Source organism: Saccopteryx leptura, chromosome X (assembly GCF_036850995.1).
Source record: "Saccopteryx leptura isolate mSacLep1 chromosome X, mSacLep1_pri_phased_curated, whole genome shotgun sequence".
Classification (NCBI taxonomy): Eukaryota; Metazoa; Chordata; class Mammalia; order Chiroptera; family Emballonuridae; genus Saccopteryx; species Saccopteryx leptura.
The window spans coordinates 99162424-99185907 of NC_089516.1; the positions used below are offsets into that span (position 1 = coordinate 99162424).

At 34.8% G+C, this 23484-nt stretch overlaps 1 protein-coding gene across 1 annotated transcript in view; it reads left to right on the forward strand.

The window, feature by feature from the left end:
• Positions 1-23484, forward strand: part of COL4A5 (collagen type IV alpha 5 chain) — a 244253-nt gene that overhangs the window by 200561 nt on the left and 20208 nt on the right. Inside the window, exons 37-41 of the mRNA XM_066356015.1 lie at positions 8302-8428; positions 12199-12279; positions 12903-13001; positions 13547-13597; positions 15217-15402. Coding sequence (XP_066212112.1) covers positions 8302-8428; positions 12199-12279; positions 12903-13001; positions 13547-13597; positions 15217-15402 — 544 coding nt within the window. The remainder of the gene's footprint in view (positions 1-8301; positions 8429-12198; positions 12280-12902; positions 13002-13546; positions 13598-15216; positions 15403-23484) is intronic.

Sequence of the window (23484 nt, forward strand, 5' to 3'; positions counted from 1 at the left end):
ACATAACTAAATAAGAGATCATCCCAATAACTCTCACATTCATTTGACACCATATATATTTATTAGAATATTATGACTGTATTCTTTATGCTGAACTTTATATCCTTATGACTATTCTGTAACAACTGATTTGTGCTTCTTAATTTCTTCGTTTTTTTCACCTATTCCCCCAAATCCCCTCCCATTGAGCAGCCATCAAAATGTTCTCTGTATCTAACAGTCTGGTTATGTTTTGCTTGTTTGTTTATTTTGTGTTTTTTATTCAATTGTTGATATATATATATATGTATTCATTGTCATTTTTTTCATATTTTTATCTTTTTTCTTATTCTTAAAGAAGACACTTTAAACATTTTATTGGTGTTTTGATGGTGATGAACTCCTTTAGCTTTTCTTGTCTGGGAAGTTCTTTATCTGTTTTTTTATTCTAAATGATAGCTTTGCAGGTAAAGTAATCTTAGTTGTAGATCCTTGCTTTTCATCACTTTAAAAATTTTATGATAATACCCTCTAGCATGCAAAGTTTCCTTTATGAAATCAACCAGCAGTATTATGGGAGCTCCCTTGTATGTAATATAACTAACTGCTTTTCTCTTGCTGCTTTTAAGATTCTCTCTTTGTCTTTAACCTTTGCCATTTTAATTAATGATGTTTCCTGCTATGGACCTCTTTGGGTTCATCTTGTTTGGGACTCAATGTACTTTGTGGACTTGTGTGTCTATTTTCTTCACTAAGATAAAGAAGTTTTCTGTCATTGTTTCAAATAGCTTTTCAATTTCTTGCTGTATTTCTTTTTCTTCCAGCACCCCTCATGAAGGAAATGTTGGCATGACTGAGATTGTTCCAGAGGCTCCTTACACTAACCTGATTTCTTTGTATTTTTTTTCTTTTTGCTTTTCTTATTGGGTGTTTTTGCTTCCTTGTATTTTACATCACTATTTTTATTCTCAACTTCATCTACTCTACTGTTGATTCCTTGAAAATTATTCTTCATTTTAGTTAGTGTGTCCTTTATTTCTAACTGGTCATTTTTTTATGCTGTTGAGGTTCTCAGTAAGTTCACTGAGCATTATAAAGATAACCAGTGTTTTTAACTTTGTATCTAATAGATTGCTTGGCTCCATTTTGATTAAGGATATGTGTGTGTGTGTGTGTGTGTGTGTGTGTGTGTGTGTGTGTGTGTGTGTGTGTGGTTTTGTTCTGTTCTTTCATTTGGGACATGTTTCTTTGTCTTCTCATTTGTCAGCCTCCCTGTGTTTGCTTCTATGTATTAAGTAGGGCTGCTACATCTCCCAGCCTTGTTAGAGTTGCCTAATGTAATAGGTGTTATGTATGGTCCAAAGGCACACCTTCCCTGATCATCCAAACTGGACACTCTTAAGTGTACTACTGGTGTGGGCTGTGTACACCCTCCTGATTGCTCTTAGCACATCAGTAGGAGGGAATTTTCCTCGGGTTGATCTGCTGCAAGGAATGGCTGTGACCATGCACCACTGAACTACTTCCGACCACCATAGAGGACCAGCTGTGCAGAGGCTACTCCATAGAACAGGACTTACTTCAGCACAGCTCTGGTGCCCACTGAGTCTGCCCCTTGAGTGGGTCATTTTTGAATTTGATTGGGTGGTGATGCTTCTACATGGTCTGAAGCTTTCTAATAGATGTGCTGGCTCTGGGGCCTCCTGGGAGGTGCAGGCCAAGGTCAGCAGCTACTTGTGTTCTGCTCAAGACAACCTGGCATTAGCTATAAAGCAGTGTGCAGATAGCCGCTACTTGTGTTGGGCTTGGAGGTGTCCAGGCAAGGCCAAGCTGTGAACCAAGGTCAGCTACTCCTAGTGCTGGGCCTGGAGCCACTTAGCAAGATTTACAGGGCTCACTGAGGCCAGATGCTGCTTTTTTGAGAGACTTTAGGAAAATCTGAAGCATGAACGAAGACAGGCCATTCATATGGAAAAGCCACTGGAAACAGCTTGGGTGGACCTGAAAACTGAGTGTGGCAGGGTCTCAAGGAATCACTAAGGCAGGACAGGTTGGTGGAGATTCAGATACGGTACCTGTCTCCTGGCTTTCTGAAGGGAGAGCTTGTCAAAGGAACAGTGGCCTCTACCAGCTCTTTTTGGGGGAGGAAGCTATCCCCCAGTCCTTGTTCTGATGCTAGACTATTCAGTTTCTCTCTGTATGTCCCTGGTCCCTTTCAATCTGCTGCCTGACTCTTGAAGCTTAGAAGGAGTATGAGTGAGTCTATGAATAGGCCCTTAAAGAAGAATTGCCTGAGATTCCAGCAGCCTTCTTTCTCTCTCAGTCTCAACCCCTGCTGTTGTTGTTTTTTTTTAGATTTTATTTATTTATTTATTTATTTATTTATTTATTTATTAATTTATTATTTTTTACAGAGTCAGAGAGAGGGATAGATAGGGACAGACAGACAGGAACGGAGAGATGAGAAGCATCAATCATCAGTTTTTCATTGTGACACCTTAGTTGTTCATTGATTGCTTTCTCATATGTGCCTTGACCATGGGCTTTCAGCAGACTGAGTAACCCCTTGCTCGAGCCAGTGACCTTGGGTCTAAGCTGGCAAGCTTTTTGCTCAAGCCAGATGAGCCCGTGCTCAAGCTGGCAACCTCGGGGTCTCGAACCTGGGTCCTTCCACATCCCAGTCCGACACTCTATCCACTGCGCCACTGCCTGGTCAGATATACCCACTGGTTTTTACAGTTAAGTGACTTCTCTTCCTGGCACAGAAACCCTGGGATGCCAGGCCTGGTATGGGGCTCCAGAACCCTTACTTTTCATGGGGGACCTCCGCAGCTGAGATATCTCTTCTGATTTTTATCTGCCACATATTGGTGCGGAAACAGCCCATTCTGCATTCCTGCCCCTGTTACCAGTCTCAGTGTGGCTTCTTTTATTCCCTAGTTGTAAGACTTCTATTCAGCTAGATTTCAGGCAGTTCTGAAGGATGATTGTTCTGTAATGTAATTGTAATTTTAGTGTGTTTGGGAAAGAGGTGAGTATTGTGTTTATCTATGCTTCCATCTTGACCTGAAGCCTATGACATTCTTTTAATATGGCATAAATGTTTCTAATCTCCATTAATTTCCCTCTAAATATAATCATACTACAGACTCTAAGCAATCTCTATTATAATCTGAGATTTTTTTTTTTTTTTGCTGACATTGACAAGCAGATCCTAACTTTCATACGAAAATATATAGGACACAGAATAATCAAAACAATCTTGAAAATTAAATAATGAATTTAGAGGACTCACCCTTCTAGGTTTCAAAACTTACTATAAAACTACAGCAATCCAGACTGTAACACTGGCATAGAATATGCATAGGGATAAATGCAATAGATAACAGCAGTTTTCAACTGCTAGTCTGCCAGAAATTTTATGCTCTTCTGAGACAGAGTTAACCACCCTGATGTTTTGTGAAGATGATTATAGACACTATAATTTATCATTTATGGCAGATCAACAAAAGTCTTCAGACTGGCTTTTGAAAACCACAGAATTAGAATCCAGAAATAAACCTTTACAGTTTTGGTCAGCTGATTCTCAACAAAGGTGTTAAGGCAATTAGAAGAGGAAAGAAAAAATATTTTTAACTAATAATGCAGTAATAAGAGAATATCTATATGTAAATGAGTGAATTTGCACCACCTTATTCAGATCATATACCAAAATTAACCCCTAGTAGGTAATTGACCTAAATGTGAGAGCTAAAACTATTAAAATCTTATAAGAAAACATGACTGATTCCAACTTAAAAAAATACGAAAAAAGAAAACATGACTGAATCTTCATGATCTTGGGTTAGCTTACTGGTTTGTTAGATATGATACGCATACACAATAACCCCAAAGAAAATATAAATCGGAATATATTGTGTTTTTTTGTGACAGAGACAGAAAGAGACAGAGAGAGGGAAAGATAGGGACAGACAGACAGAAAGGGACAGAGATGAGAAGCATGAATTCTTAGTCGCAGCACCTTAATTGTTCATTGATTGCTTTCTCATATGTGTCTTGAACAGGGGGCTTCAGCAAACTGAGTGACCTTGCTCAAGCCAGCGACCTTGGGGTCAAGCTGGTGAGCCTTGCTCAAACCAGATGAGCCTGCGCTCAAGCTGATGACCTCAGGATTTTGAACCTGGGTCCTCCACATCCCAGTTCAGTGCTCTATCCACTGTGCCACCTCCTGGTCAGGCTGGAATATATTATATATATTTTTAAAGTGTTGCAAATGATAACATCAAGGATGTAATAGGACAACCCACAGAAAGAAAATATTTGCAAATCATATATCAGAGATTTGTATTCAGAATATATAAAGTACCCATATTCAATAAGAAAGCAAATAAACCAATTCTTAAAATGAACAATTTTAGTTGCATCTAACAGACTTATATAGGACATTCCATCCTACAACAGAAGAATATACGTTATTTAGGGAATATGAAATATTCCCCAGAATTGCCCACATGTTAAGCCAAGCTTTTACAAATATTTAAGAGGTGGGAATGCTTCCAAACCTATCCTATAATGCTTGCATTTTCCTGATTCCAAAACTGTTCAAAAATATTATAAGAAAACTACAGATCAATATCCTTTATGTATATTGATGTATTTTTTAGTGAAATACTAGTAAATCAAATTCAACAGCATATTAAAAAATTGTATACTATGATCAAGTGAGATATATTGCTGGAATGCAAAGATGAGTCAACATACAAAAATCATTAATGCAGTATATCACTAAGCCAAGGAAAGGAAAAACCCACATGGTCCTTACAGTTGAAGCAGAAAACTCATTTCAAAATAATTCAGTACCCTTTTTATGATAATAATAATAATAAAAAATTCACCAAACTAGCAACAGTAGGAAACTACCTGTACATAATAAAGACTGTGTGTGAAAACCACAGAACTGATATACCCAATGGTGAGTGAAAGCTTTTACTCTAATATCAGGTACAAAGCAAGGGTGCACAATCTAGTCACTCCTATTAAGCATAGTGCCAGAAGTCTTAACCAGAGCAGTTATGCAAGAAAATAAAGTTATCACTGAAATTTGTTCATGTTCAAAAACATCCATGTAGACTTTTGGACCATGGTTAATATAAACCTTGGTCTTCAGCAAGATTTGAAACCAGACCCGTCTACCTGACTCGTGTCCCTTTATCAGCTAGGCTATTAAGGCAAGAAGGGTTATTATTAGAAATACAACCACAGCATAATTATTGAACCAATAAAATATGATAGTATTTTTATGTATTGATTCTGTAAACCCAAAGTAGAAATAAACTTGGGCTATTTAAACCCAAGGATGTTTTCCAAGTTTGCACATTTCAAGGACCTTTTGTCATGGACAAAATGTTTCCATGTACATTTTGCTTAAGACCAAATATCAAGGACCATTTTACATAGAAAGATATCTTGGTGGATGCTTTGAACAGAACGAAGTATTTACTGACTGCATGGAAAACAGAATGGAAGGCCCTCAAAAAATTAATAGAACTTCCATATATATATTAAAAATACTAACTTTAAATGATCAATGCATCCCATGTTCATAGCATTATTTACAATAGCCAAGATATGAAAACAAACTAAATGCCCATTGATGGATGAATGGATCAAGGAAATGATATAACTCTGTGTGTGTATGTGTGTGTGTGTATCACACAACACAGTCATAAAAAAGAAGGAAATCTTGCCCTTTGAGACAACATAGATGGACATTCAGGTGATTATTTTAAGTGAAATATGTCAGAGAAAGACAAACACCATATGATCTCACTTATGCATTATGCCAAAAAAGAATAAACAAATAAACAAAGTAAAAGCAATAAGAAAAAATTAGCTCATGGATACAGAAAAATATTAGCAGGTGCCAAAAGGGGGGAGTGCATTGGGGATGGGCAAGCGGGGCAAAGGGAATTAAAAAGAACAAACAGGCTCCGATACAGACAACAGACTTATGGTTACCAGAGGGGAAGGGTTTGGGGGACCCAGTAAAAAACTGAAAGGTTTAAGAAGTACAAAATTGATAGTTAAGAAAATAGTTATGATGATATAAACTACAGCATAAGGAATATAGTCAATAATATTATAATAACTACACATGGTGCCAGGTGGGTACTTGAAATGTTGGGGGAAATCAATTTGTAAAGTATATGTTGCTCTAATCACTCTACTGTTTATCGGAAACTAAAACAAAGTAATATTGAATGTAAACTATAATCGCAAAATAAAATTTCAAAATTACAAACTTCTAGATATAAAATAATTAATAGAGCATGGTGACTATAGTTAATAGTACTGTTTTGTGTATTGAAAGTTAATAAGAGTGAATCTAATCTTAAACAGTTTCATCACAAGAACAATTTTGTAACTGTGTAAGTTGATAGATGTTAACTAGATTTATTGTGGTGATTACTTTGCAAATATATACAAATAAGGAATCATTATGTTGTAGCTCTGAAACAGCATGTAACATTATATGCTGATCATATCTCAATTTTATATGCCAATTATATCTCAGTTTTAAAAAAATATCAAAGCCTGGCAGAAGAAATGCACATATTTGTAGTTTAAGTGTATTCAAATCATGTTTAGCTCTTTCTAGAAGTATAAATAGTCCATAATTTCCCTCTCTAAGAGCGGTTTACTGGATTCCCGGCCACTTTGTTAATTTCTGAATACTGTCCTCTTGTTTATCTCTTCTTGCTCATCATTTTAGAAGCTGATTGTTTTCTTTGAAAGTACATATGAATAATAAAAACTTTAGATAAACTTGAACTAGCACATTTTAGTCCTTTACAGAAACCTTGGTAAGATATTTATTTTTCTTTTCCAGTTTACTTGGTTTGAAGGATTAAGGGCATAAGTTAGTCAGAAGAAATATATTAAAGAACAAGTACTGGTTTAAATTATAGATTGGGGTTACTTGTAGCACTTAACAGACTTTATCGTAGTTTATATACTGCCTTTCAGGTTTATCATTAGCAGAATATCTGAACTTTTTTGGGTAAGGTATATGTAAATGTCACTGTTTTCCTAAATAAGAAGAACCATGATATTTTAGTCAAAGCTTTTCTGTGTAAATAACTAAGCTGGAACCAATTCAATCCAGAATATAATTGTATACTTTTTATGTATGTAAAAATGTGCTGATATTAGATTTATAAAGGTTTAGACAAAAACATTATATATTTATAACCCAATACTCTTAATTGTTTTTAAATGAGATGTAAAAGGCATTAGTTTAAAAAACTTTGACTGTAATGCAGAAACAATTGAATAACTAATAGATATTCTTTACCTAGACAAGCATAAGTGCTAAATGAAGAGGGAAGTATTCAGTAGATGATGTTGAACATTAACACTTTGTTGGATAGGTCATGATTCTCAATGAGCAGAGCAGTGAACACTATGATAGATATAAAGTTATAACATGCATTCTCATTGCTATTGGGAAAAGCCTGTTTTAACTTGTTAGAGTGGGTATGAAGTTTTATAAGGCTCTATTAGAAGAAAACTTAATGAAAATGTTCATTGAACAAAAATGATTATATATTAATTGTCTCTGACCCCAAAGAAATCTTAAATGTAGTTGAGTGAAGACACGCATACGTAAAACCATTATACACATGACAGGATAAGAACTGACACTAAATTCTTAGAGTAAGCTCTTTGTCCTGTTAGGTTTCACGGAGGAGGGGATTTGAGATATCCGCTAAATAAATAGACTTCTTTATGTCAAGATGAAATTAACCTTTTGCAGTAGAACCTACTGTAGCTATTGTTTGGCCTGCTTCTTCTAAGCAATTAATTTTTTGTAGCATACTATGGATGGTGATAACAGGTTATGAAATTGGTCTGTTTGGATCCAAATCTAATTCCACCACTTACCAGCTCAATTACTGTAAATTTGAGGATAATAACAGTATCTTTCTTATAGTGTTATTAAGGATTAATGAGAATAATGCATCTGTGTATCAGGGGAATTGGAAGAGCTCTGTAGTCTGACACATTTTGGTACAAATTCCAGTTCTGCTACTTAGTAGCGACCTTAGGCACTTGAATTCTCCAAGGTTCAGTTTTCTTCTGTATAAATGGAGATGATAAAGCCTAACTCAAAGGGCTATTGATATGGTTAAATGAAACAATTTATATAAAGCACTCAACAGAGAGCCTGGCCCACAGTAAAAGCTCTTTTAAATAATATTATGTAATATATTCTAAGTTTTGGAGAGACTTCAGTTTTATCTTTTCATTCATAATTTTTAGGGTGAACCTGGTCTGCCTGGATACCCAGGGAATCCTGGTATCAAAGGTTCTGTGGGAGATACTGGTTTGCCTGGATTACCAGGGACCCCTGGAGCAAAAGGACAACCAGGCCTTCCTGGATTCCCTGGTAATATTCTTTTTCTTAAATGCTTCCTTCTCTCCTTTCTTATCTGCTCTAACATCTCACAGAGCAAATTCTTATTTGGCAGACTTTTATTCTATTCCCCAATTGGATATTGACTAGCAACATAATCTTGAACTAGCTCTTTAACTTTTCTTTGCCCCAATTTCTTTCTGTATAAAATGATAATGAGTATTACCGACTCAGCAGGACAATATTCTGTGGACAGAGAGACTATTTGATGGAGCATTTTTCAATCTTTAACTGCTAGCCACAAATCAATTAAGAGGCCTTACCCTTTTTGTAGGTGATAATTTACTTTGCCTACTGCTAGCCTGCTGCTGATTCTCTTAGAACGCGTGCTCAGGCACACAGTGGGCAGCTGTTGGTAGAACAATCATATGTTCATACAAATAATAAGGCCTGTTTTGTAGGAGTAAAGGGACCTAGTAGTACAGATAATAAAGTAGCCTGAACTAGATTGTTCTAATCCTTTCTCTGTTTATGCTTGTATTTATTTTTTTCCTTTGTTTAATTTGGATTGAGAGTGGCACGGATGGCGTGGGCCTTTACTTCTCTCTTCCTTGTCCTTTTTATTGAAATATAACATAAATATAATCAAGTATACAAGACTATAGCTGAATTTTACTTATGTATATATCCATGCACCCACCATACATACCGAGATATGAAATAATTTCTTCACACCATAAAGTTTACACATTCTTCTTCCCAGTGAACCTACACCCCCAGGTAACCACTACTGTGACTTCTATCACCATCAGCTAATTTTGCCTATTTTGGAAATTCACATAACTGCAATCATACAGTATCAGTTTATATCCTTATGCCTGGCTTCTTTCACTCATCATTATGTTTGTAAGATTCATGTATCTTATTACATGTTTCAGTAGTTTGTTTTTTTTTATCAATGTTCTTCAATATTCCATTGAAGAATATACCATAATCAGTTACCCATTCTCCTGTTGGTGGATTTTTGGGTTGTTTTCAGTTTGGGAGTTGAATGGGTTCAGAACAGTTCTCCCCAAAATGTGCTGCTTTGGGCTGTAGATTATTTTGAGCTAAAGGCAGTTGAGACCCTGCATGGTCAAGAGAAACTTTTACTTCTCAAAATATTTAAATTGGGGACCTTACCCATAATAAGAATCATTACCAGAAATAAACTTCTTATGATCTATATATAGGGCAGGACAAACATCTAATTATTGAGCACCTGCTCTTATTGTCATCCTGCAAATTGCCCTCCTCCTTTCTAAAACCTCAGGTGCCTTATCTCATTCCTTAGCTCAGGAGGTCGTATAACATCATTTTACCTTTCTGTCTCTGAACCTCTCATGTGTGTGGGTTTCCCATATGCATGTATATAACTAAATTTGGTTATTTTCTTTTTTTTTTTTTTTTTTTCATTTTTCTGAAGCTGGAAACGGGGAGGCAGTTAGATAGACTCCCACATGCGCCCGACCGGAATACACTCAGCACGCCCACCAGAGGGCGATGCTCTGCCCATCTTGGGGCGTCACTCTGCCGCAATCAGAGCCATCCTAGCGCCTGAGGCAGAGGCCACAGAGCCATCCTCAGCGCCCGGGCAAACTTTGCTCCAGTGGAGCCTTGGCTGCGGGAGGGGAAGAGAGAGAGACAGAGAGGAAGGAGAGGAGGAGGGGTGGAGAAGCGGATGGGCGCTTCTCCTGTGTGCCCTGGCTGGGAATCGAACCCGGGACTCCTGCATGCCAGGCTGATGCTCTACCACTGAGCCAACCGGCCAGGGCTGGTTATTTTCTATTTTTATTCTGTCTCATGTTGGGACAGATTATTAAATCAACTGAAAGAACATAGAAGGGCAAAGGAAATTCCTTCCCCACAAACCATGAAGTAGGATGATTATATTAACATCCTTTGACATGGCTTTTGGTGGACATATGTACTCATTTCTCTTAGACAAAAACTTAGTAGTAGAATTACTGAAATATAAGGTCTATGTACATTTGAATTTAGTAGATAGTGTCAGTTTCCCAAAATGGTTTTATAAATTACAGCCCCACTTGCAATGTATGAAATGGCCACAGATGGCTTCTGGTGGTTTGCCATGATAATATTGTGGTTACTATTTTGTGTTGGGAAATGTCCAGTTGACCATATCCTTACCTGACTTGGTATTGTCAGCATTTTTAATTTTAGATATTCTGGTTAGATAGAGGTATCTCACTGATGTTTTAATTCAAAGTTGTCTAATGAATTAAAATTTTAAACATTTTTTAAAATACTTATTGCCCATTTATACAGCACCTTTTTGAAGTGTTTTGGCTCATATTTTACTAGGTTGTTTTCTTTTCATTTTATTGATTCAGAGTGGCTTTTGTAAATGTATATTTTGAGCATGAGTCCTGTGTCAAATACATATATTACAGATACATGCTTTCTGTCTCAAATTTGCTTTTTTACTCTCCTAATGCTGTTGTGTAATAAACAAATATTGTTAATTTTAATAAAGTCCAATTCATCAATATGTTTGCATAGTTAGTGCTTTTGTGTCTTATTCAATAAATATTTACTCAAGTTTATAAAAATATCCTTCAATTTTCTTTCCAAATTTTAAAGTTTAAGATTTTAAATTTAGGTTTATGGTCTGTCTCAAATAAAAATATTTTTATGGTATGAAGTAAGGATCAAGGATAGTTTTTTCCATACAGGTATCCAGTACACCACATTTTTGTTCTTTCTTCTAAAGAAGTTGAGTCCTCTGTACTCCTTATTAAAGGATACCATTAAGAAAATAAATAGGGAAGCCACAGAGTAGGAGAAAATACTTACAAAACATGTATCTGACAAATGACTGATTTCTGGGATATATAAAGAACTTCTAAAACTCAGTAATAGAAATATATACAGTTCAGTATTTTTAAATGAAGACAATTTTGAACAGATGGTTTACAAAGAAGATATATGGATGGCCAATAAATGCATGAAAACTTGATCAGTATCGTTAACCATCACAGAAATGCAAATTAAAACCACAAGGAGGGCCCTGTCCGGTTGACTGAGTGGATAGCACGTCAGCCAGGCATGTGAACACCCCAGGTTCGATCCTTGGTCAGGGCATACATGAGAAGTGACCACAGTGAATTAGCACTACCTTCCTAGCAGAATGATTATTACTTAAACAACTGATATCACCATATGTTGTACAAGGATCTGGAGCAACTGGAACTCCCACATGCTGTGTGAATGTAAAATGATTTGGCGCATATATATAAATATATATATGGCAACACACATCTACTGTCTGACTCAACTATTCCACTCTTATCTAGATATTCACCTAAGATAAATAATGATGTGTGCCCAGAAAAATATCAATGCAAAAATATCCATGGCACCATTATTTATAATGGCCAAAAACTGGAAGTAGACTAAGTTTCCAAAAATAGGATATCCATAATAACTAAAATGTGACCAAATGTTCAACAATAGATGAATGGATTAAATTTTTTGATATCTCTAAATAATGGAACTCTGTCAGTTCTACTAGTATAATATGGTGGTGATTATTTCATTGTGAATATATAATAATTACAGCCTCTTGATAAATAAATTTTAAACTTTAAAATCTTAAAATAACCAGCAAACACTAGCATCTCTTTGGGTTTTCTTTCCATTCTTCTTTCTTTTTATGCTAACACTATAAATTGTGCATTTGATTGTAACTCCCAAAGCAATGCAGTTTTTCTTTTTAGATTAAACTTAACTTTTTTTTCTAGGTAACCCTGGTCTTCCTGGACCAAAAGGTATTGATGGTCCCCCTGGGAATCCTGGACTTCCAGGAGAACCTGGTCCTGTAGGTAAGCATGGAGAATAAGGTTTGCTAATCTGTTAAACTAAGTCTTATGTTCATTTTGGGAAAATCATTTCAGGGAGCTGTGAATATTTTCAAGACAAGGACACGGTGATTGTTCACTTAGCACTAGTTGTTAGGCACAAAATGAACAACTCAGTAAAAGTTACATAAAATTATTGTGTAGACCCATATTTTTCGGGCTTATTTTTTCCAGGGAGAGTCATTTCAAGTATCCTATAATATATAGAAAGTCTTATTTTTTTAGAATGGCAAAGAGTAGCAGTATTATTTGTTAATGAATTATAAAGCTAATCAGTTATCTTGGCCCCATATGAGGCTTATAACGCACTCTACCCCCATACCTTCCTTTCTTGAATAGTCTAAAACCAGATTAAAATGAGAAACTGAAACATTTTGGATAATGACAATGATAAAGCTGTTGCTTATCCACATTACCTTTTATATCTTTTAAGCTTTTTTTCATAATATTTTATAATTTAAAGGAGTGTCTCAGAGGCACCTTTTGTCTTTTGAATACAACCATTGGAATTTAGTATGGAAAAAATGGAGAATATGGAAGGAAAAGGAAATTGGGAAGATAGGTAACCTCCAAACTCTGCTATTTAGGTAGGGGAGGTCTTCCTGGACCACCAGGGCCTCCAGGTGAAAAAGGCAGACCCGGTCAAGATGGTATTCCTGGACCAGCTGGACAGAAGGGTGAACCAGGTACTGTAATTTTTCATTGTTTTTAATTTTCTAATTTTCTCCTTCTTTACTTTACATTTTATCCCTTTTATACCTGCAGTGAAATTCTATCTTCTTTCTTACCCTCTAAGCTACCGCATACTTTTCCATTCTGATTACATTCCATCTATCCTGAGAATTTGACCTCACATTTATCATTCAGATTGCTTCCCTCTTATGAAAAACTCCATACCCCTTCTTGCCCAATTTTTCATGTCAAGGAACTACCTAACTTTATCCAGTTCTCTGGATGACCTCCTTTTATGGTGTAATCTATGTATGTTCCATTTATGTATGTATTCATATGATATAAGTATATAAAGACATATTTAACATTCTTTACAAGTAGAATATATGTGTATATAGATTTTTCATGTTAGAATTATAGTTCCATGTTGGGAAAAAAAATCTTCTACATGTTTCATATAATAAACATTGTAGCACTTAATAAAAACCTAAATAATTGAGAGATAATTTGTCTTGTTTCAGTTATTATATTTGAGTGTTTTTGGTTTATCCTCTGACAGGTCAACCAGGCTTTGGAATCCCAGGACCACCTGGACTCCCAGGACTTCCTGGTAAACTTTAACAAAACGTGCTAAATAAGTCCATAAATAGAGTATATTCTTCAGCACACTTATTTTTTGATCTGTACAGTTATTGCTATAAAATGCACATACAACCCCAGAAAATTCAAAGCCAAACTTACATCTGAAAGCAATTTTTAATTAGCAATTTAGTTTGAAGAGTTGTGCTATAGAAAATGCATCATTAAGGAAATTTACTGTAGATCTCTACTATTCGTTAACTGCATAAATAAATGCTGAGGAAATTATAAAGAAAGGAAGCTAGCTTGTAGGAAGAGGTAGATTTCACTAAATCTTTGAAACTCTTTTAGCCAGGAAAGAAAACACTCTTTAATCCCATGGAAACAAAACCAAGGTAATAGAAGAAACTGTAGAATGACATTCAAATAATAAGAAAGTCTCTTGAGGCCCTGGCCGGTTGGCTCAGCAGTAGAGCGTCGGCCTAGCGTGCGGAGGACCCGGGTTCGATTCCCGGCCAGGGCACACAGGAGAAGCGCCCATTTGCTTCTCCACCCCTCCGCCGCGCCTTCCTCTCTGTCTCTCTCTTCCCCTCCCACAGCCAAGGCTCCACTGGAGCAAAGATGGCCCGGGCGCTGGGGATGGCTCCTTGGCCTCTGCCCCAGGCGCTAGAGTGGCTCTGGTCGCAACATGGCGACGCCCAGGATGGGCAGAGCATCACCCCCTGGTGGGCAGAGCGTCGCCCCTGGTGGGCGTGCCTGGTGGATCCCGGTCTGGCGCATGCGGGAGTCTGTCTGACTGTCTCTCCCTGTTTCCAGCTTCAGAAAATAGCAAAAAAAAAAAAAAAAAGTCTCTTGAAAACTCCACGTTAATATATATTTTGCATTTTATATGGATGTGTGTGCACACATTAACCTTCACTCACATGTTCTTACTCTCACTGTAAGCACCAATTATTGAGTAATTGAATGTGTGTACAGATATGTATATTTACATTCTCAAATGACCATTTCTTAGTCCGTGTAGGCTTTTTTCAAACCACATATATATCTCCTAGAAATTTTGATATCCTTCCCCTGATCTCAACATAAAAACTTATTACTTATTGTGCTACCGAAATGTCAGTCTCAGGCAATTTGGTGGTGTAGAAAAAATGTTGAGAACAGTATGTCTAGACTGATTTTAAATCTTTGATAGAATGGCCTTGGAGGGCACATAGATTCCACTGAAGATGAATATCTTCCATTAGTCTCAAAATTAGTCTCAGAACATTTGTTTTAGGAATTTATTCCAGCCATTTCTAACTTATTCTAGCAGATTCTTTATACTTTTCTTATTTTTCTCTTTTTTGCCTCACAGCTACTGGTCATGTGATAATTGCTCTATGTCCTAATACAAAGCTTATCTTTCAGGATGGAAGCTATTATTGTTTCCATATTTCTATGCATACTTTAGTAAACACTTCTGATAACAGATATGTATGTATATATTTAATAGAAAGAATGGATTTTTGGGATGTGTTGGGGATTTGGTGAAAGAAATAACCCTAAAAATTTCCACTACTTGTTCTAATAAGGGTGAATAGCTTTGCCTTATAGGCAAACCTAGCAGTACCATTGAATGTGTTCTCTAATGTTACTTTGCTTTTATAGGTCAAAAGGGTGATGGAGGATTATCTGGAATTCCAGGAGACCCTGGTCTTCCGGGTCCAAAAGGTGAACCAGGTTTTCACGGTTTCCCTGGTGTGCAGGGTCCCCCAGGCCCTCCAGGTTCTCCAGGTCCAGCTCTAGAAGGCCCTAAAGGCAACCCTGGACCCCAAGGTCCTCCTGGGAGACCGGGTATGTATGAGAGTACTAGAGGAATGGTCTATTCATTAGCCCATTTATTTCATTTTGCTGGCAGGTTATTCAGTATTTAGGACTTCAGAATCTATAATCAAATACTTCTTATAAGGAAACAACTTGGTTTATACTTTGTTTCATCCATTTCTGTGACATCTAATAATTCTCTTCAGTAATTCTTTTCATTTTCTTAAAGTTGAACTAAAACAAACCAATTTAGAGGAAAAAGGAAATAGTGGATTTATTAGCCTTTTGATTAAACGTAAAACTATACTGATAACCTGACAGCAAAATGCCATCTGCATTTTTAATGTGAGCTCAGCATGTCATCACAAAAATCACTGCAGTGATCACACAATAGATCCTTGTGGTCCACACCAAAATGTTGCTATGGTTCTTTCATCTGATTAGCTTATGTCACCAAGCACAATTAAAAGACTTTATCTTCTCTCAAAACTAGGCAATCAAATATACCTTTGGCATTGCAGCATGATTAAATTTAACAGTGATCTCCTCGTACCAGCTTCATGTCTGCACTTCATTCGCCTTGTGTTAACTGCTCTAGTAGTTTCAATTTGCATCCAGTGCTCACTTTTCATTTTGTGTCTGTGCTGTGTCATTTCATCTTACTAAGTTTGGAAATGCTCATTTTCATCCTGAATTAATGTTGCTGAGCTTAATCACTGGTGATAGATTATTAACAGATACTTGAGACTTGATATTCTGTTTATCTATTTCTGTTAAGAACTTGGCTTTCACTGATATTAAAAATAGGAGAAATCTAAGAAACAAATTTTTTTTTCCTTTGAAAGATTTGACTTCTTTTTCCTGTATTTAAAAATGAAAATTTTTATTTAAGTTGCCAAAAAGTCTAAAGTAATTGGAGTTCATTTTAATACAATTTGCTCTGAAAACATAAATTTAATAGGATCACATACTTTATCCAAAGGATCATTTTATTCCTTTTTCCTATTTTTATATGAGCTTTATTGCAATATAATTGACATACAGCATTGTGTAAGTTTAAAGTGTACAATTTAATTATTTGATATATACACAAAACTCAAAATGATTATCAGAGTAGTTACTTAACACATCCATCACCTCACAAAAAAATGTTAACTGTGTGAGGATCATTTTTAAAACCAGATTTTATCTGATCCAACTTGGATGTTTATAGAAGGCATTAAAGTTCTACCTTAGCTTATTATTAGAGGGAACCAGTGAAACTCTCCTCAGCCATGTTAACTCTTGCATGTAATGTAAAGTATTAACACAAACACCTTAGTTGATTATGCATGCAAATTCAAATGAACCAAACTATTATCCTGTTTTATATTTTAATAAGCACTGTGATTATTGTTTTTAGTAGTAAAAGAGCTTACTGTTGAACACTGCTTTGAAATATGTCAACACAAAGACATTAGTTACAAAAATGTTTTTTTAAAAAGTACTGTTTCTAAAGAAAAAATAACAGGAGTAACTGGACGAAGAACACACACCTGAGTATGACTTTTCGTAAACTACAAACTAAAACTGAGTTTTAAAATCAGTTGCTCTCAGAAGTGATTTTTTTTTCTGATCTCATAGTATTGATTATTTAAAAAATGATGTATAGCCTTTCAAAATATGTCACATGTGCTACTTTTATTCTAGTGGTGATAATTTGGTTTATATACAGATGCATGAAAATGATCTTTCACAGTGTTCTTTTATTGAATTAAAGTTTAACTTGAAAGAAGTGTAATGTTGTAGTTTCTTGATATTTCTAACAATTTTGATGTTTTTCCTTTCTATTAATGATGATATTGGGCCTTGGTGAACTTTGATCCCCTATTCAGGTCCTCCAGGTTAGCTCCTTACCTCTAAATTAGTAACTGCATGAAGTTTGAAATCTTTTTGTATTTATATATACACTTATATGTATGTGTATGCATATTTATATACACAGAAATATAGATGTTTGTGTATACATCTGTACCTAATATTTTCAAGTATATGAATATATTTTAAGAGTATATATGCCAATTCAGTTCTCACATGTTGATCTATCTGTGAAAGTTGTCAAGAATGTGAAGTGTCCACTGTTTATATCTATTGGCAGAACCCAGAATTACTTAATTATATAACTAGTTCAGCATCTGTCATTTGAGATGAAAATTTCTAGTACCCAAAAGTGTATTTTATAATATGTTAGCCTTACCTTTAGTGTGTATTTCTAATTCTTGCCTTATATCTGTTCATGTAAATGAAATTGAACTGTCCTTCAAAAAGGGATTTTTTTAAACACTATTACAGGGGTTCCCAAACTATGGCCCGCGGGCTGCATGCGGCCCCCTGAGGCCATTTATCTGGCCCCTGCTGCACTTCCAGAAGGGATACCTCTTTCATTGGTGGTCAGTGAGAGGAGCATAGTTCCCATTGAAATACTGGTCAGTTTGTTGATTTAAATTTACTTGTTCTTTATTTTAAATATTGTATTTGTTCCTGTTTTGTTTTTTTACTTTAAAATAAGATATGTGCAGTGTGCAGAGGGATTTGTTCATAGCTTTTTGTTTTTTTTTTATAGTCCGGACCTCCAACGGTCTGAGGGACAATGAACTGGCCCCCTGTGTAAAAAGTTTGGGGACCCCTGCACTAATAATATATCAAAGGTCTTGAAAATATGTAATTCTTAAATTTCTCAAACCGTTCCATCTTCATATTTTGGTTTTCACAAGATTTTAAATTCTAATGTTAGGAAAATGAACTAATAGGCACAGAGTAAAAAAATTAATCAATGTGATATGCATAAATTAGAAGCTTCTTAATCTTATTTTCAAAATACACATATACGCAGTACACAAAAAGAAACAATTACCAAGAACTATCCAATGGACAATAACTAATTCATAGTTAAAGATGTTCGCCTTTTCTTTTTTTTCAAAATGCTAAGGAGGAACTAAAAGGCAGACAAGTATCCTCCTAAGTTCTAGCTATTAAGGATGACAGAAAATTATTTTATGAATTTTAAATTTATAATTTATAAAATTATTTATTGAATTTAGAAAGAGAGGAATAAAGAGACAGACAAAAACATCCATTTGTTTTTGTATGTGCCCTGACTGAGATTGATCTAGCAACCTCTGTATATCAGGGTGATGCTCTCTAACCAACTGAGCTATCTGACCAGGGCTAAAATTCATAATTTTTAAAATATTTTTTAAAGAACCCATCTATCTCTATCTAAATTAGTTTCCTAGTTTCATATTCCCCCCCAAAAAATAGCATTATTTTATAGAGCAATAGAGTATTCTAGCTTGAAGGGACCTAACTTTTTACATCTGTCAAAGAGAAATTATTCCCCAGACAATTGTTAAATATGAGAACACATAATTTATTCAAGACTCTTGCAACAGGGCAGAGAGACTGAGCTCAATGCCGAATACTACAAGGACAAGTGAGGATTTATAGTCAACTAGCAGACTGAGTTTATCAGTGAATGAAAAACTACTGAGAGGAGACAGCAAGGGTAAGCAGGTTCTTGCTAAAGAAGCCTAACAGAATTCTTGCTAAAGACAGAACAAGACTAAGAAATTAAGGATGGGGGATGAGGAACTTGATCAGATATCAAGGGTTGGGGAACTTTTCCTAAACTGACTGAGCAGGATTCTTGCTGATACTGGACTCAGCAGACCAAGGACAGGGCCCAAGAATGAGGCCTAGAGAAGAGGGCTCATAGATGTTTAGCCAAGGAAGGAGCTGTTGTTACGTATGGAAAAAATTTAAAAAGGACCAAAGATGTTAAATAGCTTGCTTAGTGTTATAACTGGGAATCTGACTTAGAGCTCCTCAGTGCTCAGTTAATTGTCTATTCTACTAGTAACATGTATCATCCTTCCACAAAGGCAATTGTATGGCATAATGCTTCTGATCTGGCTTCTTATTTTAGTTATAAATGAAAGTGATGAAAAGACTCTTTAACATAGCAGACTAGACCCTGCTTCCACTTTGACTAGGGTGTGTGTGTGTGTGTGTGTATAAAATTTTATATATAATATATATAATAATATATATATTATTTTATTTGTAAAATTAAACTTAATGGGGTGACATTGATCAATAAGAGCACATAGGTTTTAAGTACCATATTTCCCCATGTATAAGATGCACCTTAATTTCAGGGCCTGAAATTTGAAAAAATTATATATTACATGAAGTTATTGAACTTAAGTTTTATTCGTCATGAAGTTCATACAACTCCTCATCACTGTCAAAGCTCCCATTCATTAGCTTGGCCTCATCTGAGTCTGATGACAAATCACTGTCTTCAACAATGAGCTCAAAAACAAGCACGAAAAAGCAGGAAATGCAATTACAAAAAGCTACAACCACTGTATATACGCACCTGGTTTTTAGACCCCAAATTTTTTGAAAAAAGGTGTGTTATACATGGGGAAATACAAAAAATATATATTTCTATAACATTTGAACTGTCGATTGTATTGTATGCCCATCACCCAAAGTCAAATCATTTTCCATATCTATATATTTGTCCCTCTTTACTCCCCTCCCCCCACCTACTCCCCCACCACTCCCTCACCCTGGTGTGACCACTTTATTTATCTATGTCCATTAGTCTTATTTTTAAATCCCACCTATGTGTGAAAACACGTATTTCTTAGCTTTGTCTGATTTACTTAGTTGACTGAGTATAATGTTATCAAGGCCCATTCATGTCATAAATGGCAGTATGTCATAATTTCTTATGGCAGAGTAGTATTTCATTATGTATAATTTGAAGTAATTTTGAGTCCTCCATTGTCTAACCTGCATAAAAGTCAGCTGCCTTAATCACTTCCAGACTTTTCTATCAACTAGAACAAGATTGCTTTCTTGTGAAGCAGTAGAATATTTTCAAAGAAGAAAGAGGAAAAATAACCTCATTACTTTAAACTGATTTGACAACTGATTTACCAGATGTACTCTAAATTACATAGTTGTAACCTGGTATCAGCAGTATTCTCTTTGCAATAGCTGAAAAATAATGTGACCTTAAATAGAGTCTGGGTTTAACATTTACCAATCAATTCATCAACTTATCTTTACATATTACAACTTGTTACAAGTTTTTGTTGTTGGATTTTGTTTTTCAGTTAAACTTTGTTTGACCATTGAGAATTAATGGATTAAGAGCCTCATGTAGAAAATTGATTTGGCATATAACTCATTAAAATGTTACTTTTTAGATATTAGAGTCTTAAAAGTTTTGCTGTGATATAATCTGAAGAGTGCCTTAATACTTACTCAGAACGAAATATATTTCAATGATATGTTTTTCTAAAACATGTTATTAATGGTTCTTCTATATGGAACACATATACAAAATGTCATTACTCAAACTCTGAATTATCGTAGGTAGCTATTGTTTATTTAATTAATTATTTGCCTAGACTTGCCCAAAATGTCGTCTTGAGTCAGTTTGCTGTATGTGGTATAGAAACCTTTTAACCAAACAGAAGTCAATCTTTAGCCTTCTGAACTTCAAATCATAAAATGCTTTAAAAGTTTTATTTCTAAACAGTAATGGTAATGTTTTATATCTATATAACATGCCATCATTTATATCATATAATGTACTTTTATTTTGAGCTCTTAGAGGACAGAGTTTGGGTCTGGCTAGTCTTTGTGTTCCCTGCATCACCTTGCACATGACAGATATCAGGTCAATATTTTAAAAATTGAATATGAACTTTAAATCAACTCTGCAAGAGAGTTTAGGGCAGACATTACTATTCCCATTTTGTGGCTGAGAAAGCAAGCTTAGAGAGATTGAGGTTCTGAAAATTTCATAGATTTAGGGAGTAGAGCCAAGAATAAATCCTAGGTCTTCTAATCCTAGGATTCCGTGCTGTAGCACACTTTGTTCTCTCTGCTAACATTGGTGTTTAAAATCATAGCAAGACTTTTAAGAAAAGGAAGTTATGTTTATAGTCAATTAACATTAACCCCAAATTGTCCTATTTGTATTTCTTTTATCTTTTTACTTAGAGACCTTCTTTTAATAGTTAATAGCTTTATTTAATATGTGCATTAAATAATAATAAAGTAAATGTGATATTTTATGTGGCTTGGGGTGGGATATTGCATGCCAAAATATTTAAAAGTACCCCTTCACTGATGATCTTCACATCTTTCGATAATTTGACTCTATTTTCAAGTGCAGTGGTGAACATATATATTTTGGTTTTTCTCTTTGAGTAACTTATTACATGTAACAATGCACAGAAGAAAGCCTCTTGATGAATTTGAGAAAAGATCAGAATGTGGCTCATTGAATGATTTTCAAAAAAGACAAACAGAAATAGAGCTGGTAATGGTCATTGTATACTAATGTTATAATATATTTAGTCACCTATGATCTTTGTGTTTTAGATTAATTAAGCCTTTAAATTAATTATATCTCCTTGGGACTGTCTGAACATATCAAGAAATTTGCACCTTGTATTTTTGTTAAAAAATAGCAGAGGCCAAGATAAACATTTATCCAAAATTATCCCTTTTTGAAAGGAATAAAAAGCTATCAGTGAAAGGGTATTATTTTGCCAATTTTAATATTTTGAGACTAACTTTTGGAAAGCCACAGTAGCAGTATTAACATGATGTCTTTAGTAGAATTTTCCATTTGGGGAATTAATAAATACTAGTAGCTTATTTCTTTGAATAAGCTCTATTTTAAAATGTTTGGATTTTTATACTCCAGTATGGTTCTGTTTGCATACTGAATACACTGTAAGAATAATAAATGCTGACAAAGAAGATTGTTGTTTAAGTTGTGCTATAATGTGAACCATTTCTAACTCATAATCTTATTTTGTACTGTGTGATGTCTGATACTGCTAACATCGATCTTTGGGCTTTGGTGAACTCTGATCTTCCCAGGTTTTCAAGGTTAGACTCTTCACTAGTCAATTTTTTTAATGCTTTTTATATATAATAAGAAAAATTCACCCTTGCTGTAACTCAGAAATCCTTGAAGAGTGCTGTTATCCTAAAATACTACCTGTTCTGGTATTTAACACTTTGGTGAAGGTAATGTGCCTTGTTTATAATCAAGATGAAATGATATTGGGACTTTGTTGTTTCAATTATATATATATATACACATACACACACATATATATAAAAAATAGGCAATCCATGTATAAAATACATGTTCATTTTAAGTCGATATACACTTATTTTTATCTATAAAACTGCATTAAGATATTTAGGGAGGCATATGCCTCATTTGTAATCTCAGTACATTGCTTTATTTTCTTAAATTTTTTTGCCTGAGATTACTCTGATCTGTATTTTCATGACTATTTACAGTAAGAGAAGAAGGTAACTATTGAACTATTGATGACTGTTAAAAATAAAATGTATCTATCCCCTATGTCATTAGCAAATCGTTAAATTAAATTTGATGGACTCTAAAATGGCAGGTCTGAATAAAGAGCATATAAATTTTCTAGTACTTAGTTGTAATTGCAAAATAGAGCAATGCCCATAACATGTATAGTTGTGTTTTTGGGGTTTTTTTTGTTTTTTGTTTTGTTTTGTTTTGTTTTTTTACAAATAACAAAGTTCTGGTTACTTTTCAGGTTAGGGAAGAGGATCATAAAAGATTCATATTTTCCTATCTTAATTTTATCATGTGCTTGTTAGGCTGATTCACAAACAGTTTGTTTTCTCCTAATAAACTGATTTTCTACCTGATATCCAGTCCAAATTATACATTATGGGTGAAAATAAAAATTTTGCTTAGATTTTGAAGGGAACTCCTGAGTGTGTCTGTCTGTTTACTGGGCTAGAATGACTATATGACTTAAATTATTTAAAGATAAAACAATTGTATTGTTGTAGACCTGTTTCTTTCTTATGTGTCAGATAGTATTATATTGTGAAATCATCTAGAAATAGCTGAAAGATTAAAAGTGGGCTCATATTTTAAAGATATATTTATAGTAATAATAACAATTTTTAAAAGCCTCTTACAATAATTCTCTGTGCCAGGCACTGTGTTAATCATTTGATACATATTCTCTTATTTAATCC